Source organism: Porites lutea, chromosome 5 (genome assembly GCF_958299795.1).
Source record: "Porites lutea chromosome 5, jaPorLute2.1, whole genome shotgun sequence".
NCBI lineage: Eukaryota > Metazoa > Cnidaria > Anthozoa > Scleractinia > Poritidae > Porites > Porites lutea.
Genome location: NC_133205.1, coordinates 4,713,875 through 4,734,265, shown reverse-complemented (window position 1 = coordinate 4,734,265; position 20,391 = coordinate 4,713,875). Strand labels below are relative to the sequence as shown.

At 38.5% G+C, this 20,391-nt stretch overlaps 1 protein-coding gene across 1 annotated transcript; it reads left to right on the top strand.

The window, feature by feature from the left end:
• Positions 1 to 46: 46 nt before the first annotated feature.
• Positions 47 to 17,633, top strand: LOC140938563 (ras-specific guanine nucleotide-releasing factor RalGPS2-like). The gene is made up of 23 exons (XM_073388054.1): positions 47 to 680; positions 2,103 to 2,274; positions 4,544 to 4,636; positions 5,229 to 5,279; positions 5,749 to 5,832; positions 6,530 to 6,619; positions 7,147 to 7,239; positions 7,692 to 7,759; positions 8,269 to 8,324; positions 8,635 to 8,714; positions 8,796 to 8,844; positions 9,069 to 9,162; positions 9,716 to 9,795; positions 10,508 to 10,586; positions 11,085 to 11,129; positions 13,056 to 13,135; positions 13,652 to 13,691; positions 14,125 to 14,192; positions 14,905 to 14,951; positions 15,089 to 15,187; positions 16,004 to 16,109; positions 16,795 to 16,889; positions 17,492 to 17,633. Exons 2-23 carry the CDS (start codon positions 2,149 to 2,151, stop codon positions 17,540 to 17,542), a joined length of 1,674 nt encoding a protein of 557 aa, XP_073244155.1. The 5' UTR covers positions 47 to 680; positions 2,103 to 2,148; the 3' UTR covers positions 17,543 to 17,633.
• The last annotated feature ends 2,758 nt before the right edge of the window (positions 17,634 to 20,391 follow it).

The window sequence follows — 20,391 nt, the reverse complement described above, 5'->3', positions numbered from 1 at the left end:
TGTTTGATTTTTGCGAGAAAATTTCCTTCTCTGTGACAAGAAGCTGATTGTTTGTTTACCTTACGGTTGGACCAGTTCCTACAAAGTTACTCACAACTTCCTGCATCAAATAATTCTTCCCGGGAAGCTGAGTTTTCTCTTGTTCGAAACGAATTCTCCTTGAGGGTTAAATTTTGGCTGGTCATGCGTTTCAAGGTTTCCTAAATCTAGAACGTGACACTCGGCGTTCCGGTGTTCTCGCGCATTTTCATATCAACTCATTTTTAGAAGCTTACGTTTTCGATTTCCACTTTGATTCCAGCGAAATTCGAAGGGTAAATTCCGGATATTAAGAACATCCGTGTAAGAACTAGATGGAAGCTAAAACGCCGCTGGAAGTTTTCAACCAGTGTGGCAAATCGATTTTCCGGCGGTAAGAGCGTTTTGCTTCGCAAAAAGACTAAAACGCTGGAACTCTAGGAATAACTTTACTTTGCACATTACGTCAGAAACGTTTTCTTGGCTTGAAGAGTGGATTTGAAAACTTGCTGGGGACTTTCGAGGCTAACCACGAGACATGGTTTTCTCGTGATGAAATAAGAGAGCTGACAGACCTTTGGACAATGGAACAACGATGACATGACAGTTCACTGAGCAGAGATGGAAATTGACGGAAGAAATTTGTCTTGTAAACGACAGAGGTCAGTTAATTATTTTCTGTAAAAGGAAAAACTCTCTTCTGACGATTCTTTCTTTCTTAAAGGATATTTATTTTTAATGTAGCAAATAATTGGCCGATGGTTTATACTGTATAATTTTAATTTTAGCTATTGTGCATTCTTAGCATACATCCGCAGTAACCACAGTAATGAATCCTAGAGTTATTTTACTTAACCCGTAAAATAAGTATAAGAATACTAAACGCTATTATGCACTAATTCCATTGACTTCCTTTGTTTTCTTGTGGCCATTTTCACTAGTTGTTAGTATCTGTTTCACGGGATAAGTAAATCACTCTAGAGCAACGATAGTTTACTTCTGATATAGAAGTGATACTCCATTTTTTCTCAAACGAGTGTGAGATTAAAGAGCTAGTATTTAATTTAATGTTTTAAATAATCAACCTTATAGATTATATACATAAATCCATAACTTTCATAACAATAGCACTGGCAGCTTTTAGTTTTACAGTCGACAGATTTCGTAATAAAAACTTTTGATTGGTCTGTGCAAGTTAACACATCTTTAACTTTTGTAGGTGTATCATCTTAATTTGGTTTTGTTTTTGTTTTTGATTTATCAGTGAAGTTGCTATTACTTTTTTCCTAGTGTTTAAGTTAAGCTTTGTTAAGCAATAATATTGGTCAGATGTATATTCATCTGCACATATATCGTCGGTAATTTGTCTCAGTCATCATGCAGTGATATTATATTGTGAATGTTGTGTATAATTTTTATATTGTACCATACCTGTCACTTTGGAGGTTACTTTGCATCTGCATGTAGGTGTGAGTGTATATGTTACAGATCAAATCTATATATTAGTAAAGGTAAAAAAAAATTAATCTAGGTTGATTCTCAATTTTCTTTGTCTCTTAGCCCTAATTATTCATAGAAAATAGTCAATCAACCTAGGTTGAAAACTTTATTCCTGAAATTATTTAATTTTGACCTGTTACATAAACATATCGTAAAAGAATCTTAAAATGCAGACAGGAGTGTATTAAAGTTCTTAGGAAAAGGCTGTTCATAGGATACAACCTGTATTGCATATAGATTTCTGTGTATCAAGACAGTGAAAGTGAAGTTTACAATTCTTAGAAAAGCAGAGAGTCATTTGCTAAATATGCTAATCATTACAATAATCATTAACCATGAAACTGAAAGAAAGTATCAGAAAAATTACCATGGTTATTTTCTAAAATGATGATATTGAAATAATCTCCCCGTAAAGGAATACATTGTATCAAAGGCTGGGTTCTAGAATCATTTGCGATAAATTAACAGTAAAACGGAATTTATGATTTAATGCCAAGGTGCCTTAATGACAAAACGTTATAAACTTGATTCAAAACATATACATTACTTTGTGCTAAACTTTTATTCATTTTTTATGTCAACAGATTTAGATATTAAGCTTTCTTGAGAAGTCCAAACCAAGTCTACATTATGTCAACCCCAAAGACTTCTATTACCAATCATTATTTGTTGGAATCCGAACTTTCGCCGAAAGTTAATATTGCCATGTCTACAGAAGAAATGCCTGCCAATGGGAATGCATATAACTCGGAGCAGGTAAGAAGGATAATAAGAGATAAAATGTCCAGGTTTTTTACTACATTTTTACAGTGTTTTAACTACAACTGTACTGTAACATATTTTTGGGATTAATTCTTAACTCTTGTGCTTTCCTTGAATTTTCATGAAAAAAAAAACAGCACTGTGGTGTGCATATGAAGTTGGGTACATGTATGTATGGATGCATATTGCTTAATATAAATTGTTGCAGTAGAACTACCTATTTAAAAATAACTTATTAATAACTGTGACATAATATTGGTGCAGTATTGATCCTGCACAAATCAGTTTAAAAAATTCAAAATTGTGACCTCTCACACAAAAACGTGCCTAACGGCTTTCCGCTTACAAGCTGTTTGTCAATTGTTCGAATAGCTTGGTCACCCATTTGCTAGAAACATCAACCCGTTCGAACTGCTTCATCACCCGCTCATTAAAAACATCAAACCGTTCGAACAACTTAGTCATCTGTTCGTTGAAGGCATCAGGCCGTTTGAACGACTTGGTCGTCCATATACTATTATGGCATCCCTTTGAATTTTCTGTCAAATGACATGGAAGACGAGTAACGCTATCCATTCAAAGTATTTCACTCGTTCAAGTGGTCAGTTAATTCAGTGTTAAAAAGATCTATTAGACCTCATTGACACAAGTTTGTCGGCTTTAAACTCTTATTTTGGCCTTATTAAAACAACACGCTTACACTAGTGATCGTGCAGTAGATGTTTCTTTTTCTCCAGAGGTAGCAAACTTATGAGCTTTTCAGTGTAGACGATTCCTTATCAGACAAAAAATCTAAGCTAAAGACATCATATGTAAACAAAGCGTTTCAAAAGAAACCCTCCAAACACTTTTGCTTTCCACATGTATACATTACAAATGAAATATTTTTTGTCAACAACTTGTTCTACATAAAGAAATAAAATTGGACAGTTCAGACAATTCGGCGTTCGATCTCCAGGTTTATCAGACGATGAATCGAAGCCGTATGGTTAATCCAGAAACACCTATATACTAGTTATAACAATGAGAAACTGTTGCATTTTCAATGCGAAAACCAAAGCATACACAAAAGGTTTAATTTTTTTTTTTTTTTAAATAGCCTAATATATATAATAATGCTAAGATAATGCTATAGTAATGCCAAGATTCAAGTATTTAAAATACTCAAATGAGCATTACATGAGGGAAATATTTGAAAAATATGTATTGAAGTTAAAAATGCATTCAGTTAAATGGAACCAAAATTGTATAATCGTAAAAAAATATAATACATTTGTGATATACATACAAACTAAGCAATAAAAGCACCAGTATTAATAAAAAAAACATCAAATCATCGCACCATGATATAGTATTTGACTTTCTTTGATCTTAGCTTTGTGCCAACTGGTTTTTATTAATTATTGAATTTATTATTAAAAACTTGGCACAAGGGTTAAGGAAAGGCAAATACATGTATGATGGTACAATGTATTAATTTGCTGCCACAGTATGGGCTCAAAGTTGCAGCTCAATCTTGCTGGCTTTAATTGTTAGTGATGAGGGACAGGACTAGTTAGTAAAAATTCAAGCTTAGATCTAGTTGTTTTTTTTTTTTGTAAACATGCAATAGAAAACAGTATGCTAGAAAATTAAACCTTTGAGCGGCGCAATATTCTTTTTGCATTTTTAATTTGTAGGTTGATGAAAATAATTAGGAAATTGTTATGCCTACTGTTAATGCATACAAGTTTAATGAAAACTGTCTAGTAACATTTATTGCTGAATTTCAGGCTGTTTCACATGGAATTCTCACCTTATTTAAAGAAAGAGTGCACTACATACCAGTAGTGTTTACATTTTAATCAACACATTCGTTTTGTTACATTTATTGCAGATAAACAAATTTGTTGCTTAACAATATTAATCGTGACAGCCGATGCAAAAAAAATTTTAAAATGCTCCAAAATTCAATAATTTATTGCTATTGGTACATGTCACTCTCTGTTCCTGCTGAATGGAAGACTTCATCAGCACAAAGGTAGAAGAAGTTTATTTGAATCAGGTTTCAGTGTTGTTAACATTTCCAAGACAAATTTAGACCCTTTCTCGGTTTTTTCAACGTTTGGCTGGGACCAGCTGGCGAAAATCCATCAGTGTAGATGCCTGGATAATCGCCTACTATAATTTTTTTGATAAAAACTTCAAAAAAACATGATGGGGTTTATTTCATTGTGAAGTTGAATCCTTTTTAACTCAAACTTAAAATAATACTTTTTGTCAGTCTTCAGAAGAAGATGAGGTTGATGCTACTGAATTGAAGAAGTTTGATGCAGCTTTATTTGATATCCAGAAGGTTCCACCAGGGCAATTTGCTGTAAGTATTAATTGTCAAGGTTTTTAGTTCAGTTGCTGATTTCTAAACAAAATGACCAATAAGTAATTATTAATCTTTGAAGGGTAGTAATACTAATATTGTCCCGTGTGCTTTGTTATTGACTGCTAAATTTTCCTTCCAAATTGTTTTGTATTAAACGTGCATGTGAAACAGATTATTTAGAATTTGACATTACATACATTAAGATTCGTTCTCTGACTCTAAACATCTCTTCAGTTGAAGGGGTGTGCATGGGGTTTGGGTATTTTAAGACCATTAGCATCTTATTTGTCTAATATAAAAATCTCCCTTTGTATTGACATGGATGTCCAAGGCAATGATTAATTTAAAAGAAGAATCTCAACATATATCAAAAGTTGCTTGCTTTGTTAAGGGCTTCTATTCTTTTTGTTATCAGTATGTAACTCAGTTTTAAGAATTAAAGAGAAATTTATTTTTATTTTAAGCCTGTAGGATTAATTTGACTCAGATAACAGACGAGTAAATTCCGTTTATCAGGTACTTCACAAAGTTCTAATTCACTCAGCAGAAGTTTGATTTGTTGTCCTTCTTTTTCATTTTTCTCTTACAGCAACAGCTCACTATCTTAGATCTGGCTGTGTTCAAGTCAATTCAACCAGATGTAAGTATCAGATCAGGTTCTCCATACCTGGGCACAGGATTTTGCCTGGCTATACAAAATGTGCAGTGACTCCTTCAGTAGAAATCCAAGAATAAAGTGACAGCACTGATACTGCCATAAGCACACAATATTTTAAGCAATTTACTATGTGCGTGCAAAGCTAATGAGACAGTTTTCTTACACAAACACAAACTTTACCGTTTTTAATGAGCATCAAAGATGTGAAGATGGTAAGAAATTTTTGGTGCCAGTTAAAAAAGGAAATTCTTGACTTATTTAGGACATGTTTTACATGCACTTGTACAAAAGACATGACATCTTTTTTTTCTTTTCGGTAACTATTTAAATGGTACTTAAATCAGCGGGGGTGATACTTGAAAGCAGGAACTGAAGGCCTCTCGCAGTAATCTTTTAATATAGATAAGCTTTCATTTTGAGATAATTAATTCTAATTTGAATTTATTTTTAGGAGTTATCAGGCTGTGGTTGGACAAAGAAACTTAAGTATGAACTTGCACCAAATGTGGTAGCCTTCACTAAGAGATTTAATCATGTAAGTTGTCGAAATTGATGTTTTACATTGTACTTTAAAATGAATTTTAGGTGGAATAAGGTAGACCTAAACTAGTTTTATTTTGATTTTTTCCGTGATTAAAGTTGTTCAGAATTATTTTATTTGTTACTAATGAACAGTATTTTGCCAATGACTTAGAGATATTTTTATCCAGGTGAAGATTTAACCCCTTGCTTGAGTTATAGATGTCATGAAAGTGATGATGTTAGTGCAAAAAATTATGATAACCCTCAAAACAAAACCCCGGAAGGGGGAAGATTTCACACTTTTTGTTACATTAATTTGCTGTATGGTCACTGCATTTTTTAATAATGCAATGTTTATGGAGGACACCAACATATGGTAGCCAATATTATTTTTCTCTTTCTTAAGATTAAATGCAAGATTAATTTATGTGACTCCTCAGATTGATTGATTGAATAGTATAAATTAATGTTCAGGGCTGTCATTAAGTTTTGAAGCAGCCGTTGCAAAAGAAGATTCACCCATAACATCTCACAAATATGTATAGTGCCACCTTAAGCTTTCCACTTTGATCACAGGCTAGTGTAACATCAAGTGAGTTCAGCTGTAACAGGTGTTATGGGTTACGGCCCTTAATGACAGTTCTGATGTTAATACAATATTGGAGCAACACATTGTTCAATCTTAAAATTTATATCCCTCTGTTGAATAGGTAAGCTTCTGGGTTGTCAGAGAAATCCTTAATGCCAACACACCAAAGATCAGAGCTGCAGTTTTGACTCATTTTATTAAGATTGCTAAGGTAAACTATGAGTGTATATAGTTATTTAGGTATGTTGATGACGATGATGATAGCTATGACGATAAATGATGATGGTGACAATGATGATGATGATGATGATGATGGTGATAATGGTGATACTAACGATAATGGTAACGGCAAAAGTGATGCTGATGATCATGATATATGGTATTGATATGTGGTGTCGATATATGGTGATGGCTGTATGATGGTAATCATGAAAATGATTGCGTTGTTGATGATGATCATTGTGGTAATGATGATGATGGTGTTGATGTTGGCTATGATGACTGGGAATAGTAATGTTGATGATGGTGATGGCGGTGATGATGATAATGACAGTGATGCAATGATGGTGATGTTGATTGTGGTGGTGATGATGGGAATGATGTTGATATTGATGAAAGATCAAGTGATAATACACTGTCATTGTAATGGAGAAGAAAGGTGAAAAAGAATATTCTCAGATTCTTTTAATAAGTTGTCAGTTTTTACCATCTACAGCCTTTGCATTATTTATCTCTCAGAAACTACTGGAAATAAATAACCTTCATTCTCTCAAAGCTGTAATATCTGGTCTCCAAAGTGCTCCTGTCTTCAGGCTTGACAAAACTTGGGCAGTAAGTATAATAAATCTCAGCTGTCTAGACAGTGTAGTTATTACACAAACTAATCTTTTATGTAATATATCATGTAACTGATTAGTGCCAGTACTTAGGAAGTATCCCCAGTTAGCAAACTGTTAAGCTAAACACATTGACACTAAAATAAAGTTATTATTTATTTATTATTTAAATACGTGATCTGTTCATTGCACTTATTAAAAGCCAATAAAAACAAATTGCTTTAGTGTTAGTTTTAGTGGTCTTACTGATTACACAACAAGGAAATCTTAATAGGATAGCATTCGTGGTGAGTTCCAAGAACCAGAATTCGAGTTATCAAGGTAAATTTTGATCAAGGAAAACGAAATTTATTTTGAGTTAGGGGGGAATGCGAGTTATCTGAGTTCAAATTACCAGGGCCCTACTGTATTCATGAATTGTACATCTCTTTCTTTTGTGCATTGCAGTTGCTCCAAAGGAAAGATCGTGCAGTGTTCGATAAGTTGGCAGATTTTCTTTCAGAAGAAGAGAACAAGTGAGTAGTAGCTTAAGTAGTATTTTTAAATTACCTAGTCATTATCTCCCCTCCCTCCTTCCTCAGTTATAGCCCCATCTGCTCATTAATCCCCCCCCCCCCCCCCCCGCCTGTGGCCCTTGCCTCTGTTGATAACCCTTGAGACATGGTTGACAGTTTCACAACATGTCATGCAGGGTGCAAAGAAAGTCAGTTTTACAGCCTGCTTTCAGATGGTAAGCTGTTGCTAGCGTTTAGTAGCCCACAAGTCATTTCAACTGGCCCCAAAACCCCTTTTGATTAGCAGGATTGATTACAATCCTTCTGTAATTTGAATTTCCCCAAACAACAGCACTTGCCTGTCGGGCAAGTTAAGAAAAAAAATCACCAGCCTGATAGCAAAATCCACTAGCCCCAGGCTATCGGACACGACTTTCTTTACACGCTGTCATGTTTGTAGAATTTAAGTCTGTATTCAGGGTACACTTCGAGAAATATGCTATTAAACCTTGTTTTGTTGTTCATTCTAGGAAAAACCTGAGGGAATATTTAAGTTCAGTTAAACTGCCTTGTATTCCGTACATGGGTAAGTAAAAAGACGGACCACCTCATCAACTGCAGACTTGTTAGTAAAAAAGATTTTTCACCTGGGACTAAAATTTTTTTTTTAAGACTCAGTGAATTTTACAGCTAACCACTTGATGCGTGGTCTGATATCTTTGATCGCTGATTGTACTACACCATTCAGACTATTATAACTTAGAAACTGCAAGCAGTAGATTCTCTTCGTGGAAGAGACATGGTCAAAGAAATTGATGACTTTTGTGGAAATGTAACCGTTAACAATTTTTTTCCAGTAACGTAGTAGTAAACTTATTGCGTGTCTTTTTCAACAGGCATGTACCTGACAGATTTAACTTACATTGACACAATTCATCCAAACACTGGAGGGCTGGATGATGCAAGAACTCGTAAGGTAAAACGAAGGAATAAAGAAATCATTTTGCAGTTCAATGGTAGTTAAATCAATGTTCCCCGTTTTGTTTTTGTCTTTTAGATGAATAATGTTATTCGACTAATATCCGAGTTCCAGCAGTCGGATTATGGTAAGGCTTCAAATTCTCGGTTTTTGGTTTCTGTAAATCATAAATACGCAAACTCTAGCCTCCCACGCAGACATTCATAGGGCTTTGTCACATATCCCTTCCCCAAGGAATGAATCTTTTATGAGTGTTTCAATCGTCTCTGCTGTATTCCAACTCCATACAAGCTTTTGCCACCAAGCTTATGCTGGTTCCTGTTATTGATCTTTTCTCTCTATTTGTTTCAGAAAATCTCGAGCCATCAGCTAACATTCAAAGTTACCTAAGCTCTGTCAACTACATTGAGGAACTGCAGAAGTTTGTGGAGGATGACAACTACAAGTGAGAAATATTAAGATCAAAGATGGTTCAACTTGACCAACACTTCGTAAATAGAGGGGGAATGGGCACAAACGTTTGACACAAGGATTTCTGGGATCATTTGGGTGGACAAGCGTTACTTATGATTGGTCAATGGTATCCAAAGGCAACCGTTAACCAATCATTGCTTTCATTGTTCATGCAAATGAGCCTAGAAATCTTTGCATAAACTGATTGTAACCATTCTCCGCGGAGTTTATCAAATGATGATGAAACGCCTGTCACAAGAGAACTGCTGTTTTGCCCGCATACTACTTTTTAAAGCCGTTTTCTGGCCACAATATAGTCAAAATATACAATGTTTTTCATAACTTTTTGTGCAACCAGACAACTACATGTATACTTCCTTTCCTGCTCTGTACAAATGCAGATGCAATCTTGTCTACACTAACTCATCCTTGCATTATCAGAGGAAAAACTTCATGAATTTGGTCAATATGCTCTTAACTTTAATGTTTGCAGTGACTGGCAGAGAAATATTGACTTTTTTGATTGTATGAATTTTTCTATCCAGATTGTCCCTTCGAATTGAGCCTAAGGACAGCAGTTCTAACTTGAATTCCAAGGCTTCCAAGTCAAGGGAGAGTATAAGTGGTAAGAAAGAATGAAACCAATCAATCGGCATCAATCTACTGTGTTACATAACCATGGAAACGTCAAAATTATAATAATAATCAAATAATAATCAGTTTATTAAACCCTTTTGGTAGTGTATAACACTAAATTACAAGGGAGGTCAAGAATACGCAGAACACATAATTACACATGGCACAGAAGGCAAAAACAATTAAATCCTATTGTAACTGTGGGTAACAAAATTACTAAGGCGGTCCGTTCTGACAAAGCGGAATTCAGAACGAGAAAAACCCGACCTCAACCCGTACCCATGAGCGACATTCGTGGGCTGCGGCAGTAGGTGTGAAAGGAACCCGGACTCCGGTAAATTCAAAGTTACCGACCATGACAGCTACGGAGATGTTTACTTCGCGTTTTAGTCCAGTGAGAAACTAACCAATCAAAAGGGTGGCTATTAAATTTCCCTCGAAAAAGACTCACGGCGGGCTGCTTTTAGCGCGGGAAACAAACTCACTGCAACCCCTTTACCTGTTTACTATGATTGTATTGTCACGGTACAGGTCTGTGCTGTCGTGGTTTAAGAAAAAAATATTTGAGGGATGGAGAGGGATGAAACTTTGATTTGTCCTAGTTTAGGAGAATATGGCCAATGTTGTTCAAATTATAAATTGGAAGTGGAGCTCTTTTTGTCATGATTATTTATACATCCATAAACACTTCCAATTTACAGATGTGCCCAGAAGTTCGCCTTTTCCATCTCGTCCTAAATTTGTTCCAGGCCACAGGAAATCTGCCAGCCTCGGAGCAAGGTAGGTTTGCTGTTTCGAGCTGGGATGTCACCTCCCCCCCCCCCCCCCCCCCACCTCCCTTTTTTTTTTTTTCCTGAAGTGAAGTGATTTTGCGCGGCTTCTCCACTCGTTGCTACGGCAACAAGCGAAGGATTTGAAGCATCTCGCTGTACGCGAGAAAAATTCTCTGGTACCCAGGGTAGGTCCATAGCAGCTTCTATTTTAAAGCAAATTTGAATTGTTCGCCATCTCGGGATGTAGGTCGGAAAAATTGGTGTTATTTTTATTACTGTTGGTATTTTTCCAAAAGTAAACATAGGGGAAGGTTAAAGAGAAAACGTGTTTTTAAGCTAGTCTAATGATTCGTTTACCCCTTTACCACAAAAAGAAGAGAATAAAAATAAACCAAATGTATATCACGTAAACTACAAAATAATTATGCCAATTCACCGTGGGGTACCTGCTTCCAAAAGCCTGGTATTGCAAACTTCATAAATATTGTCGATCTTTATATTTTAGTGTAGTGATGTTTGGCGGTGACCTTTCGTCGACGGAGTCTTTGAGGTAAGACACTTTGCAACAAGCAACGCAGTACTAATATAGCAAAGATGGCCCTTAAAGAGGGGGGCGTAAGGGTTTGCGGTGATGCGGTTTTGCGTTATTTTTGGTGCGGTTTTGCGGTAATTTTTATTTTAACTCGCGGTATTGCGGTTTCAAAACACTAAGCGGTTTACGGGTAATTACAACCTTTAAGTCGCGGTTTTCGGTGAAAAAAAAGTGTCTGCGGTGATAACACTCTTTAGAACGGTCGGCATCCGGTTGTTTTGCAAGCGCGAGCCAAGTGTTTTGTTTTACAACGCATCAGGGTTCATTATATCAGCTTACAATTTAACTCTGTGGTTTGCAATTACGGCCTTTTCCAGTTAATACTTAATGTGATTAACCGTTTTGGCTAATGACGCGTCGACTTCGTGAAATTCCATGCCGGATGTTAGCTCGTACAGCCGTACAGCCGTACAGCCTCGTGTTTAGACTACGAGTAGTCCCCCATTTTTCCTCAGGGATAGTAGGGCGAGCGAAACGCGAGCGCGCGTGAAAATCACCCCACGCGAGAAAAGGCGACACGCGGCTGGGAGAGAGAAAAATTTTTCTCTCTCCCCGCCGCGTGTCGCCTTTTCTCGCGTGGGGTGATTTTCACGCGCGCTCGCGTTTCGCTCGCCCTACTATCCCTGAGGAAAAATGGGGGACTACTCGTAGTCTACCTCGTGTTCTCATTGCTTTGATTCAATTCGCGACAATGGCAACTGAGGTCGTCGAGGTCGCAACTGAAAGCGAGGAGGACGTAATAATTAATTGCGTGGCAATCTTCTATGAAGAAGGAAAGGAAGGGGAGAATTTCAGAAGAGCTGTACGTTTTAACAATCGTCTTCTCCACTGAACGTGAACTCTTTACGAGACAAGAAGGTCACAATTCCAGAAGAAACATTTATTCCGCGTTCCACAACTAGCACAGGGTCATCCAAAGTAATCAGTCACCCAATGTAAGACGTACAGGATCAGTGACAGAGTTTTTCAAATTAAAGTCAAGGGAGATAATCGATACTCGTTCAAGTACATGACCAGCATACTTGGCATTTAGTTAGTAGTAAATAGAGTATAACAGTGTAGTACAAGATATCGTTAGCGTTATGATGGTACGTTTAATGCTAACGCACAATGTTATCAGAATATATCACAAGTCTTGCTGACGTCAGCTTTCATATTGTGGCCTACATGTACGCGGTTTCGGTATTCGGGAAAAAATCCTATGCGGTTTGCGGTTTTTTGGCGTATTTCTGTGCGGTTTTGCGGTTTTCAGACCCCCCTTACGCCCCCCTCCTTAAACAAGCTGTTTGGTGTTGTGTCAAATTGCATTAATTGAATGGTTTGGATGCGCTGTCTCTCCTTTCATTGGCTATTCTGACGTTACGCAAGAATTTTGGGCTAAATTCGTCTTTCAAAATAGACCCATCGTCCAATTCAACATAACCCTGACTCATGGAAAGTTTTCTTGTACAGGAACATGTAACTGGTACTTAGAAAGTTGTTTTCATCCTTAAATTTAAGATCGAGTTATGACAACTTAACAATAGGGAGATAAAAAGAACGTAGGGGGCACGCCATAATACAGTGCTGAATTCTACCAACTTTTATATAAGTACCTTCCGACGTAGCGCTTAAAATTGACTATGGATTTTGAACAGATATTTGAGTACAAATGAGACGAATGAAATAAAGGTTTTCTGAAAACTCCTGTCGAGAATTAAAATTTTAATCCTGGAATAGCCAGTATCGGCCTGCTTCAGTGTGCCAATGAAACAACTTATATTATGACGGCACGAGGGACTAAAGTGGGAGGGACCTCTATTTATCAAAATCTTATTTCTAACCATAGCTATTCGGCGACACTTCTCTTTTACGACTGTAAGTCTCATTTTCGTTGGTTTGCAGTTACAGTATAGCGAGTAGTAATGGGTCACGCAATCTTTTGGACGACAGCATGGTTATTGATGAAAGAAAGGCCTCTCTTGGTGAGTACCTTTAGGCAAGCTTTAAGAAAATTACGATCATTACTAAGGCCCACGTAGAGAGGATTTGCCATGTAACTAAACAAAGGCCCGGTTCTGGCGCCGAACTTTTCATGAGCCGAACCTAATACATTAAATGAAGTACGTGAAAACTTCGGCGTCTGAATCAATTAGGGGCGCCTGTTTCAATTTGGAACGGCACAGCCGTTCTTTTCGCCTGGCCCAGGCCGGGAATTTCACCTTTGGAGCGACTTTTGAACGGCTTTGATTCAGACGCCGAACTTTTCATGTACCGAACTTAATGTATAAATTATTATAACGTATTTTGTAAGCAGCTTGACGGAAATGAGCATTTTTCGCCTTTTGAACTTAGTTCAGCTGCAATTAAGATCGGCGTCTGAATCAATTTAGCCGGTCTAAATAATTTGGGTCGGCCTTAATTCGAATTACGTTCGGCTCATGAAAAGTACAGCGTCTGAACCGGGCCTAAGTCTTTTTGCACTTTGTTCTTGTCCCCAGGAAATCTGACGAGATCAGACTCGACTATTGACAGGCACAGGTAAATTTCGTTTTATTACCGTCCAACTTTTCAGTTACGCTCTTACGGTAAACTGTGGGCATCACTGTTTAGTTTAGCCTGCACCTCAGCCGAAACTAAACCTCTCTTCGGGGTTAGTTCACATCTGTAACGATGGCTTTGTTTCTTAAACAGCCACCTGAGTTTTTTAAAAGGAGGCTTTTCAAGAGAGAAGTTAGCTGTTTAGAAACGAAGGTTGCTAATTAAGGGAAAGGGCTCGGTGTGGGGACGCTTTTAAAGCTTATATAAGTTCTTATTCATAGAAGTACAATTAAACATTACATGTTTTACTCCATTGTTGATTAGCTTGTACGATTTTCTAGTTATTTTTCACTTCCTAAGTTAATATTTCTCCTTTCAGAGCCTTTTTTCAAGTGCTTGATTTATTTCTCTCCCACTCTCTTTTTCTATATAGTATCGTCAGCGATGCTAGTAGCACAGAGTTAGGCCAGTATTCACCTGAACACGACTTTGTTGTCGAAGGTAATCAGTTGACTCAAACCTTAATATAAATATATCTCTTTTTTGGCAAACATAACCAACTTTAATGCGCATGTGAAGTCTCAGGGTATGTGTGCTACATTAAAAAATCTGGAAAATTATTGAACATTGCGATTTCACCTTTTATTAAGATCTAAGAAAATTTGTAATTATGCAGTTACCTGGAAGTGTTAGCGAAAATAAGGCACGTTTTTGTGGTAGTATGAACATCACTTCTTTTGTGAGGGTCATAAAAAACCTGAAATGAATTTATGTCCCATAGAAAATAAGAACAGGAAAGGTGACTTGTTTTTCATCTCATCCTGTAAAACCTTCGGGAATTGTAACTACTATCAAACCTCGCTTCACAGACATGCACCTCATTATTACGGACAGTTTGCTTTGCTTTTCCCTGGGGAAAGAAACCCCTACATTTCTCTAAATTCAACCCGCTCAAGGCCTGTTTGCATGGAGGTGGGGGACCCCAGGTAGGTGACGTAACCCGCTTAGGTGGGGTAATCCACCTGTTCATATAATTTCTCATTTTAGTTTTATCACGTTTACATGGTAGGTGGGGTGACCCACCACATGTTACCTCACCTACCTGGGGTCCCCCACCTCTATGTAAACAGGCCCTTAATACGGACACTTTCCAAGGCCCCCTTGTTTCCCGTATTAACGGAGTTTGACTCGGTATCTTGGAATTTTTCTTTAGGGTTCGTCAAAAGAAAGAAAATATTAAAAGAAGGCAAAAAGCTGGCGGTGAGTTGGTACATAGTAATAAGCAGAAAATAATTCAACTGAAGCTACATTTTTGCTTCGTAAAATTGTTTCCTTATCCCCGTTATCTCCCAAACAAACGAGGAATAATAATGAGCTTCGCCGCTCTTTCATTCTAGGTGTCATCATGGCAAAAGTTCTGGGCAGGTCTTTGTGGAAACTGGCTTCATTTTTTCCTTCCCAAGCACAGAACCTTTGGAAGACGGGACAGAGCCGCTGTAAGTTGTACTTAAACATTCTTGATATTCTACTTATTTCTGTAACGAAAAATGTTATATAAGTACGACTAGTCATTTTCCTCAAGGATAGAGAGCACTCAAAATACGCGAGCGCACGTGAAAGGCGGCACTCGAGGGCAAGATAGGTTCTCTCTTCTCTCTTTTGCGTGTCGCCTTCCTCGCGCGTAGGAATTTTCATGCTCTCTTGTGTACTTTGCGTGCTCTATTGAGGTTGGTTTCCATGCACTGTCGCGCGTGAACTTAAAAGTTGAGCGATTTTCAACTTTTACGTTTACGCACGACCTTTCATTTTTGACCTCTGTTTTATTTACGCACATAAATTAAATTTTCCGCGGGTACGCACGTAAAAATTACGCGACAATGGAAATCCACCCTTATTCGCCAGGGAAATGAGTGACTAGTCGAAGTCTAGAGATTTGTTTATCGACAATGGTGGTTTAGGTATGATAGTTTCCATCTATCGTTTGCCTCACGAAAGGCACATTGTCTTGACACCTTCCTATTGGTCCGTACAGGGTAACTTTGCCCTTTGGATCTGTGGGATTATTAGCAGCACCTTCCTGTTTTAAGTACTAGAAGCTGTTCTCTAGACGATCCGCTGTGGTACCAATCAGGCTCAATCGCCTGAGGTAAAACAACAGAAAGTGGTCAAAGCGTCACCATCGACAACAAAGTAACGATCGTAAAACACGATAAACGAACTCCATCTCCTCCCTCGTTTTTTCCCCTTTAACTTCCCTGCCTTATTGTCCCTGATCTTATTTCTGTTTACTTTGGTTGGTCTTGTTTTTTTAGTTTAGAAGACAGGCTCACAAGATGGTGAATATTACTAACTTCACGGTTGTTTTGCTGGAAGATCCTCGTCACCAGGACACGTTTCAACTCACAGACGACACCAGAGGTGAGATGACGCACAGTGAGTCAGTGCTTCTTGTTGTTACGGCGGTTTCGTGATTAATTTTCTCTTTGGCTCTTAGGAGTTCAAATGTAGAAATTTACTGGACAAGTTCAGGACTGTCACTAAGATTTTAAGTTGATGGGCACATGTAGTTAATAGGCGGGGATTGAAAAGCTAGGATGTTCTTTTGGTACCATTTTCCTTTTGCTTCCTATGGAAGCCCCCGGCCCCCGGCCCTTAGTGACAACTATGCGGCTGAAATCAAAATATTGAATTTCATTTGTGAAATACTGAAGAACTAATACTGTAGTACTTTGTGAAAGAATGAGAGCATTGGATTAAATAGTCAATCGTATAGGAATTAGACAGATCTGGAGCAGCGCAACGCAACTGACTTTCGAGGTGAAGGAGCCCCCCTCCCCACCCCTCACGTGTACACAGGTGGTGGTGTGGTGAGTCAAAGGGTAGGAGTCGTGGCTATTTCTCTTTAAAAGGCTTTCCCCTATAAAATCCAACTTTAAGTGTGAGATGCCAAAAAGCGGATGTTATTTGACAGAAACTTGACTACTGAGAGATACCTCAGGTAGGTTTCAGTACGTCTCGTGCTAACATAACTTTGTGTTGGGAAAATGCATAACCACCGTAAAATCTCTCAAGGTTTGTTTTCGTGTGTCTATTTTGTTCACAGGAAACGCATACAAGTTTAAGGTAGGATCTCAGTCTGCTGCTCTGACGTGGTACACATATGTGAGGCAAGCTGCTAAAGAGAAACCAGACCAGACGGTAAGTCTTGCTGTTTTCGCAAATTGGCCTCAAGAAGGCACCACGGCCAATCCCATCCCCTATCCTCAGTTTATAGCTTTCTCGCGGTAGACAAGCGTTCGTCTCCTACGAAAAAACTGAACTTTGTTTGAGTTAGCACTGAAGAATTAATCAAGGACACTATCGGGGCCGCCATTTTACGTGATCATGCGAGCTACGCGAAGATCTAACTGTTTGCAGTGCAAAGTCAGTACCTCCATTTTTCAGTTATTTTAAGACCTTGAGTATTGGTCCGGCCCCAGGAATCGAACACGTGACATCCCGCATTGCAGGCAAGCGCTCTACCTACTAAGCTAGTAGTGACACGCGTTTATGTATCCAACTTTACATTTTATTGCTTCTTATTTCTCTATGGCATTCAATTTGAACTCTTTTATATTTCTGGGACACTCCCTGCTGTCCACTGCTTCATTGAGCTTCCCGCAGTTACACACTTTTTGGCGATTGAAAAGACTCGTCATTTTGTATGTTCAAAAGCTTCAATACGTGGGTGGAACCCGAGGTGGAATGTCATGCTTGTACAGTTACTGAACATGTTTGCCCTTTTTTTGCATCCATTATAGGTTCCACAGAACTTAATTACATTTGAAGAAAGCGAAGAACAACAAAGCTAACAGTAGCTCTAAAGGTGAATGGAAAATCCTACGCTCAGAGAAAGTGAGATAAAAAGAATGCTCCTGATAGATCACGGGGAAAGGAGGCAAAGGAGTCGGGCATTGCCACATGGGATCATTAAAGGCATTGCTGTCAGCAGACACATAGTTCCCATGATAACTGGTGATTTGTATCTACCAAATACGGCTTTAAACAAATAATTTTTTGCGTCGGAGCCCTGACGCCAGAGAAGACATTCAATCAAGTCTGCACAGCTTATTTATTCCCTCGTACTACATCACAAATGAGAGGATTTTAGTGTGTTGCGCAGATATTTTGGTTAACCAGTGCCGCTTGAGGATTCCCGAGCGGAGGAAAACGAGTTCAGTTTTAAACTTACGTTAGCTGGGCTGATTTGGAAGCTTTATTTGCCTAAGGAGTTTTAAAGTTTTTACGCTGCGTTTGATTTGGTGGACTCGCCAGTTAAGCGTAGCGAAGTTTTTGTTGTAGTCTCTAGACAAAAAGGGAAGACCTGTGTGGTCATTGTGTAAAAATTAATAGCGAAAACAAAGTATTGAAACCGGGGCGTAGCTAACAAGAGGCAAGACTTAGCACTAGTCTAATCAAGACTTTAACTTGGCCCGATTACCGGCCGTTGTTCGGGAAATGAGTCCGCGCTCTTCCCCTCGAAAAGACGTTCCTAAGACGATCATTATACGTTTGTGGGAAACTGCCCACCTACACCTCCCCTAAGCCAAAATTTTGCCCTAGGTGAGTAGTAAGTGTTAATGTTGGCTTAGGGGAGGGGTAGGTGGGCAGTTTCCCATAAAACGTTTAATGAGCCATAATCCCCCATAAGTGAGATTGATGTTTATAAGGAAATACCTTATGATCAATGCTGAAAATAGCCTCTCAAAGGTTTTCAGATTCAAGATTTTCTGGGAGCCTCCAGACTCACCTAGCAGCTCGCGCCTTCAATGTTCGCATATCTTGCCTCGTCTATGAGGTCTAGCCACCGGTCTGGAAACATTTGTTTGTGAAAAAACTTACATCACTAGTTCATTGCGTTAAACTGCTTTCATAGCTATTTCTTGAAGATTTTATTTATGACTTTCAATTCAGACGTTTTATATTTGAGGACCCATTTCAGTGCAAACGGAAATTTCCAAAATGATGGGTTATGAATTGCCTTATTTATATTTTAGGGGTACACTGATTTAAATGATCTGATTCCTCTATTTGCAAATACATGCTTGCGAGTCACTGATGTAATGTGCGGTCGTCCAGTTTTATAGGCATGGAGATGCCGAAGAGGAAGGGCAGTGCATTATTGGCACTGCAAGTTCCGCATGAGGAACCTGACCGACCCCTCCCACCCAGCCCCACCCACCCGATCCCTGGGCGAACAAAGCACATTCCTATCAATAGACTCAAACAACCGACTGGAAAACTGAAATACTCGTCATGTGCCGCGCGCTTAGCGTTCTTTTTAACAACATAGAGGATACATGTCATACCACAGAGCTGAATTCTACTAACATTTTATATAAGTACTTTCCGAGAAAAACGTTTAAAATTGATTACGGATATTGAACTGAATTTTGATTACAAATAAGACGAATGAAATAAAGGTTTACTGAAAACTCTTGTCGCTTTCTTGTTTTTGTCGGCGCTGCGTTAAGAAATGAAGCCTGCATGAGCCCACAAGCAAAGGATAACTACAGCAGCAAAAGGCTGGTAAAGTGAACAAAGAGCTGACTCAGCAAGGGAGGTGGGGGGGGGGAGGGGGAACAGGTAGCCTGCGAATACAGCTGTCTCTCCTCGTTCCTCGCACGTTAGGAACGTTGACCGTAGAAGGACGCTTGTAGTCGCCGGCCAGGTGGAAGGGAGGGAGAAAACAAAATCTGTAATTGGCAGAATGCCCTCCCTCCCAATGTTTTGTGACTTGTTCTCTGTCTTTCCGCCGAGCTAAACTATCTGTCAGGGGAATCCCGATTGCTTTAGCACTCGGTTTCTCAAGCCTAGCGATACTTTGGAAACGAAACTATTTTCCATCTTTTTTTATCGTGTGACATCTGAAATTTTTTTGCTTTTTGACCATCCACGAGAAAAAAAAATATTTTAAAGCCAATTTTTGGATCGGGGCGAGTCAAAAAACAACAGTACGAACATAAACAAGCAGCTTTCGCCCGCCCAAAATACGCCTGCACTGCAGACTAGACCGAGGACAAAAAATCGATATTCTACTGTATTTACTTTTGTACAAGTGAAATGCCCTTTCAAAAACCTTGAAACAGGGGAAATAGTCAGCTGATGCACATGCGCATTAGATTTCTTAGCTGATTTGCGGGAAATCGAAAGTGAGAAGAGCACCTTTTGGGTTAAACAAACAAACCCTATGGAGTCTAAGTAATTTTAAGTCAAAATCGTAGTTATCAACCCTAAGGCCAGAGAGAGAATAGTATCCCATGATGCATTTTTCCGGAAGCATCACGCAACATCGCAGTCATAGCAGATTCCATCTTGAAATAAGGTCGTTTTCTCGTCGGCTTTTTTCTCACTCGATTTCCAGTAAAAGTAAAAAAATTACATTATTTCGTTATTTGACATGATTTCTCCGATTTGCAATGGCTTAAGAGCGAAGTTTCCACTTAGAAACATTTATTTTCACGGTTTCAATTAGTCTTCCCATCACAAAGTGTTCAGTGACCCACAACCAGGTCATGAATATTCAAGATTTTTTGGAATATATGTTGAAATCTTACAAATGTGGACCTCACGCCAGCAAAATGAAGTCCTGAATATTGTACAGGCCAAGAAGTACCCAGAAGTACCCACATTTTGAATACTTTTTTGTCGACCAAAGATG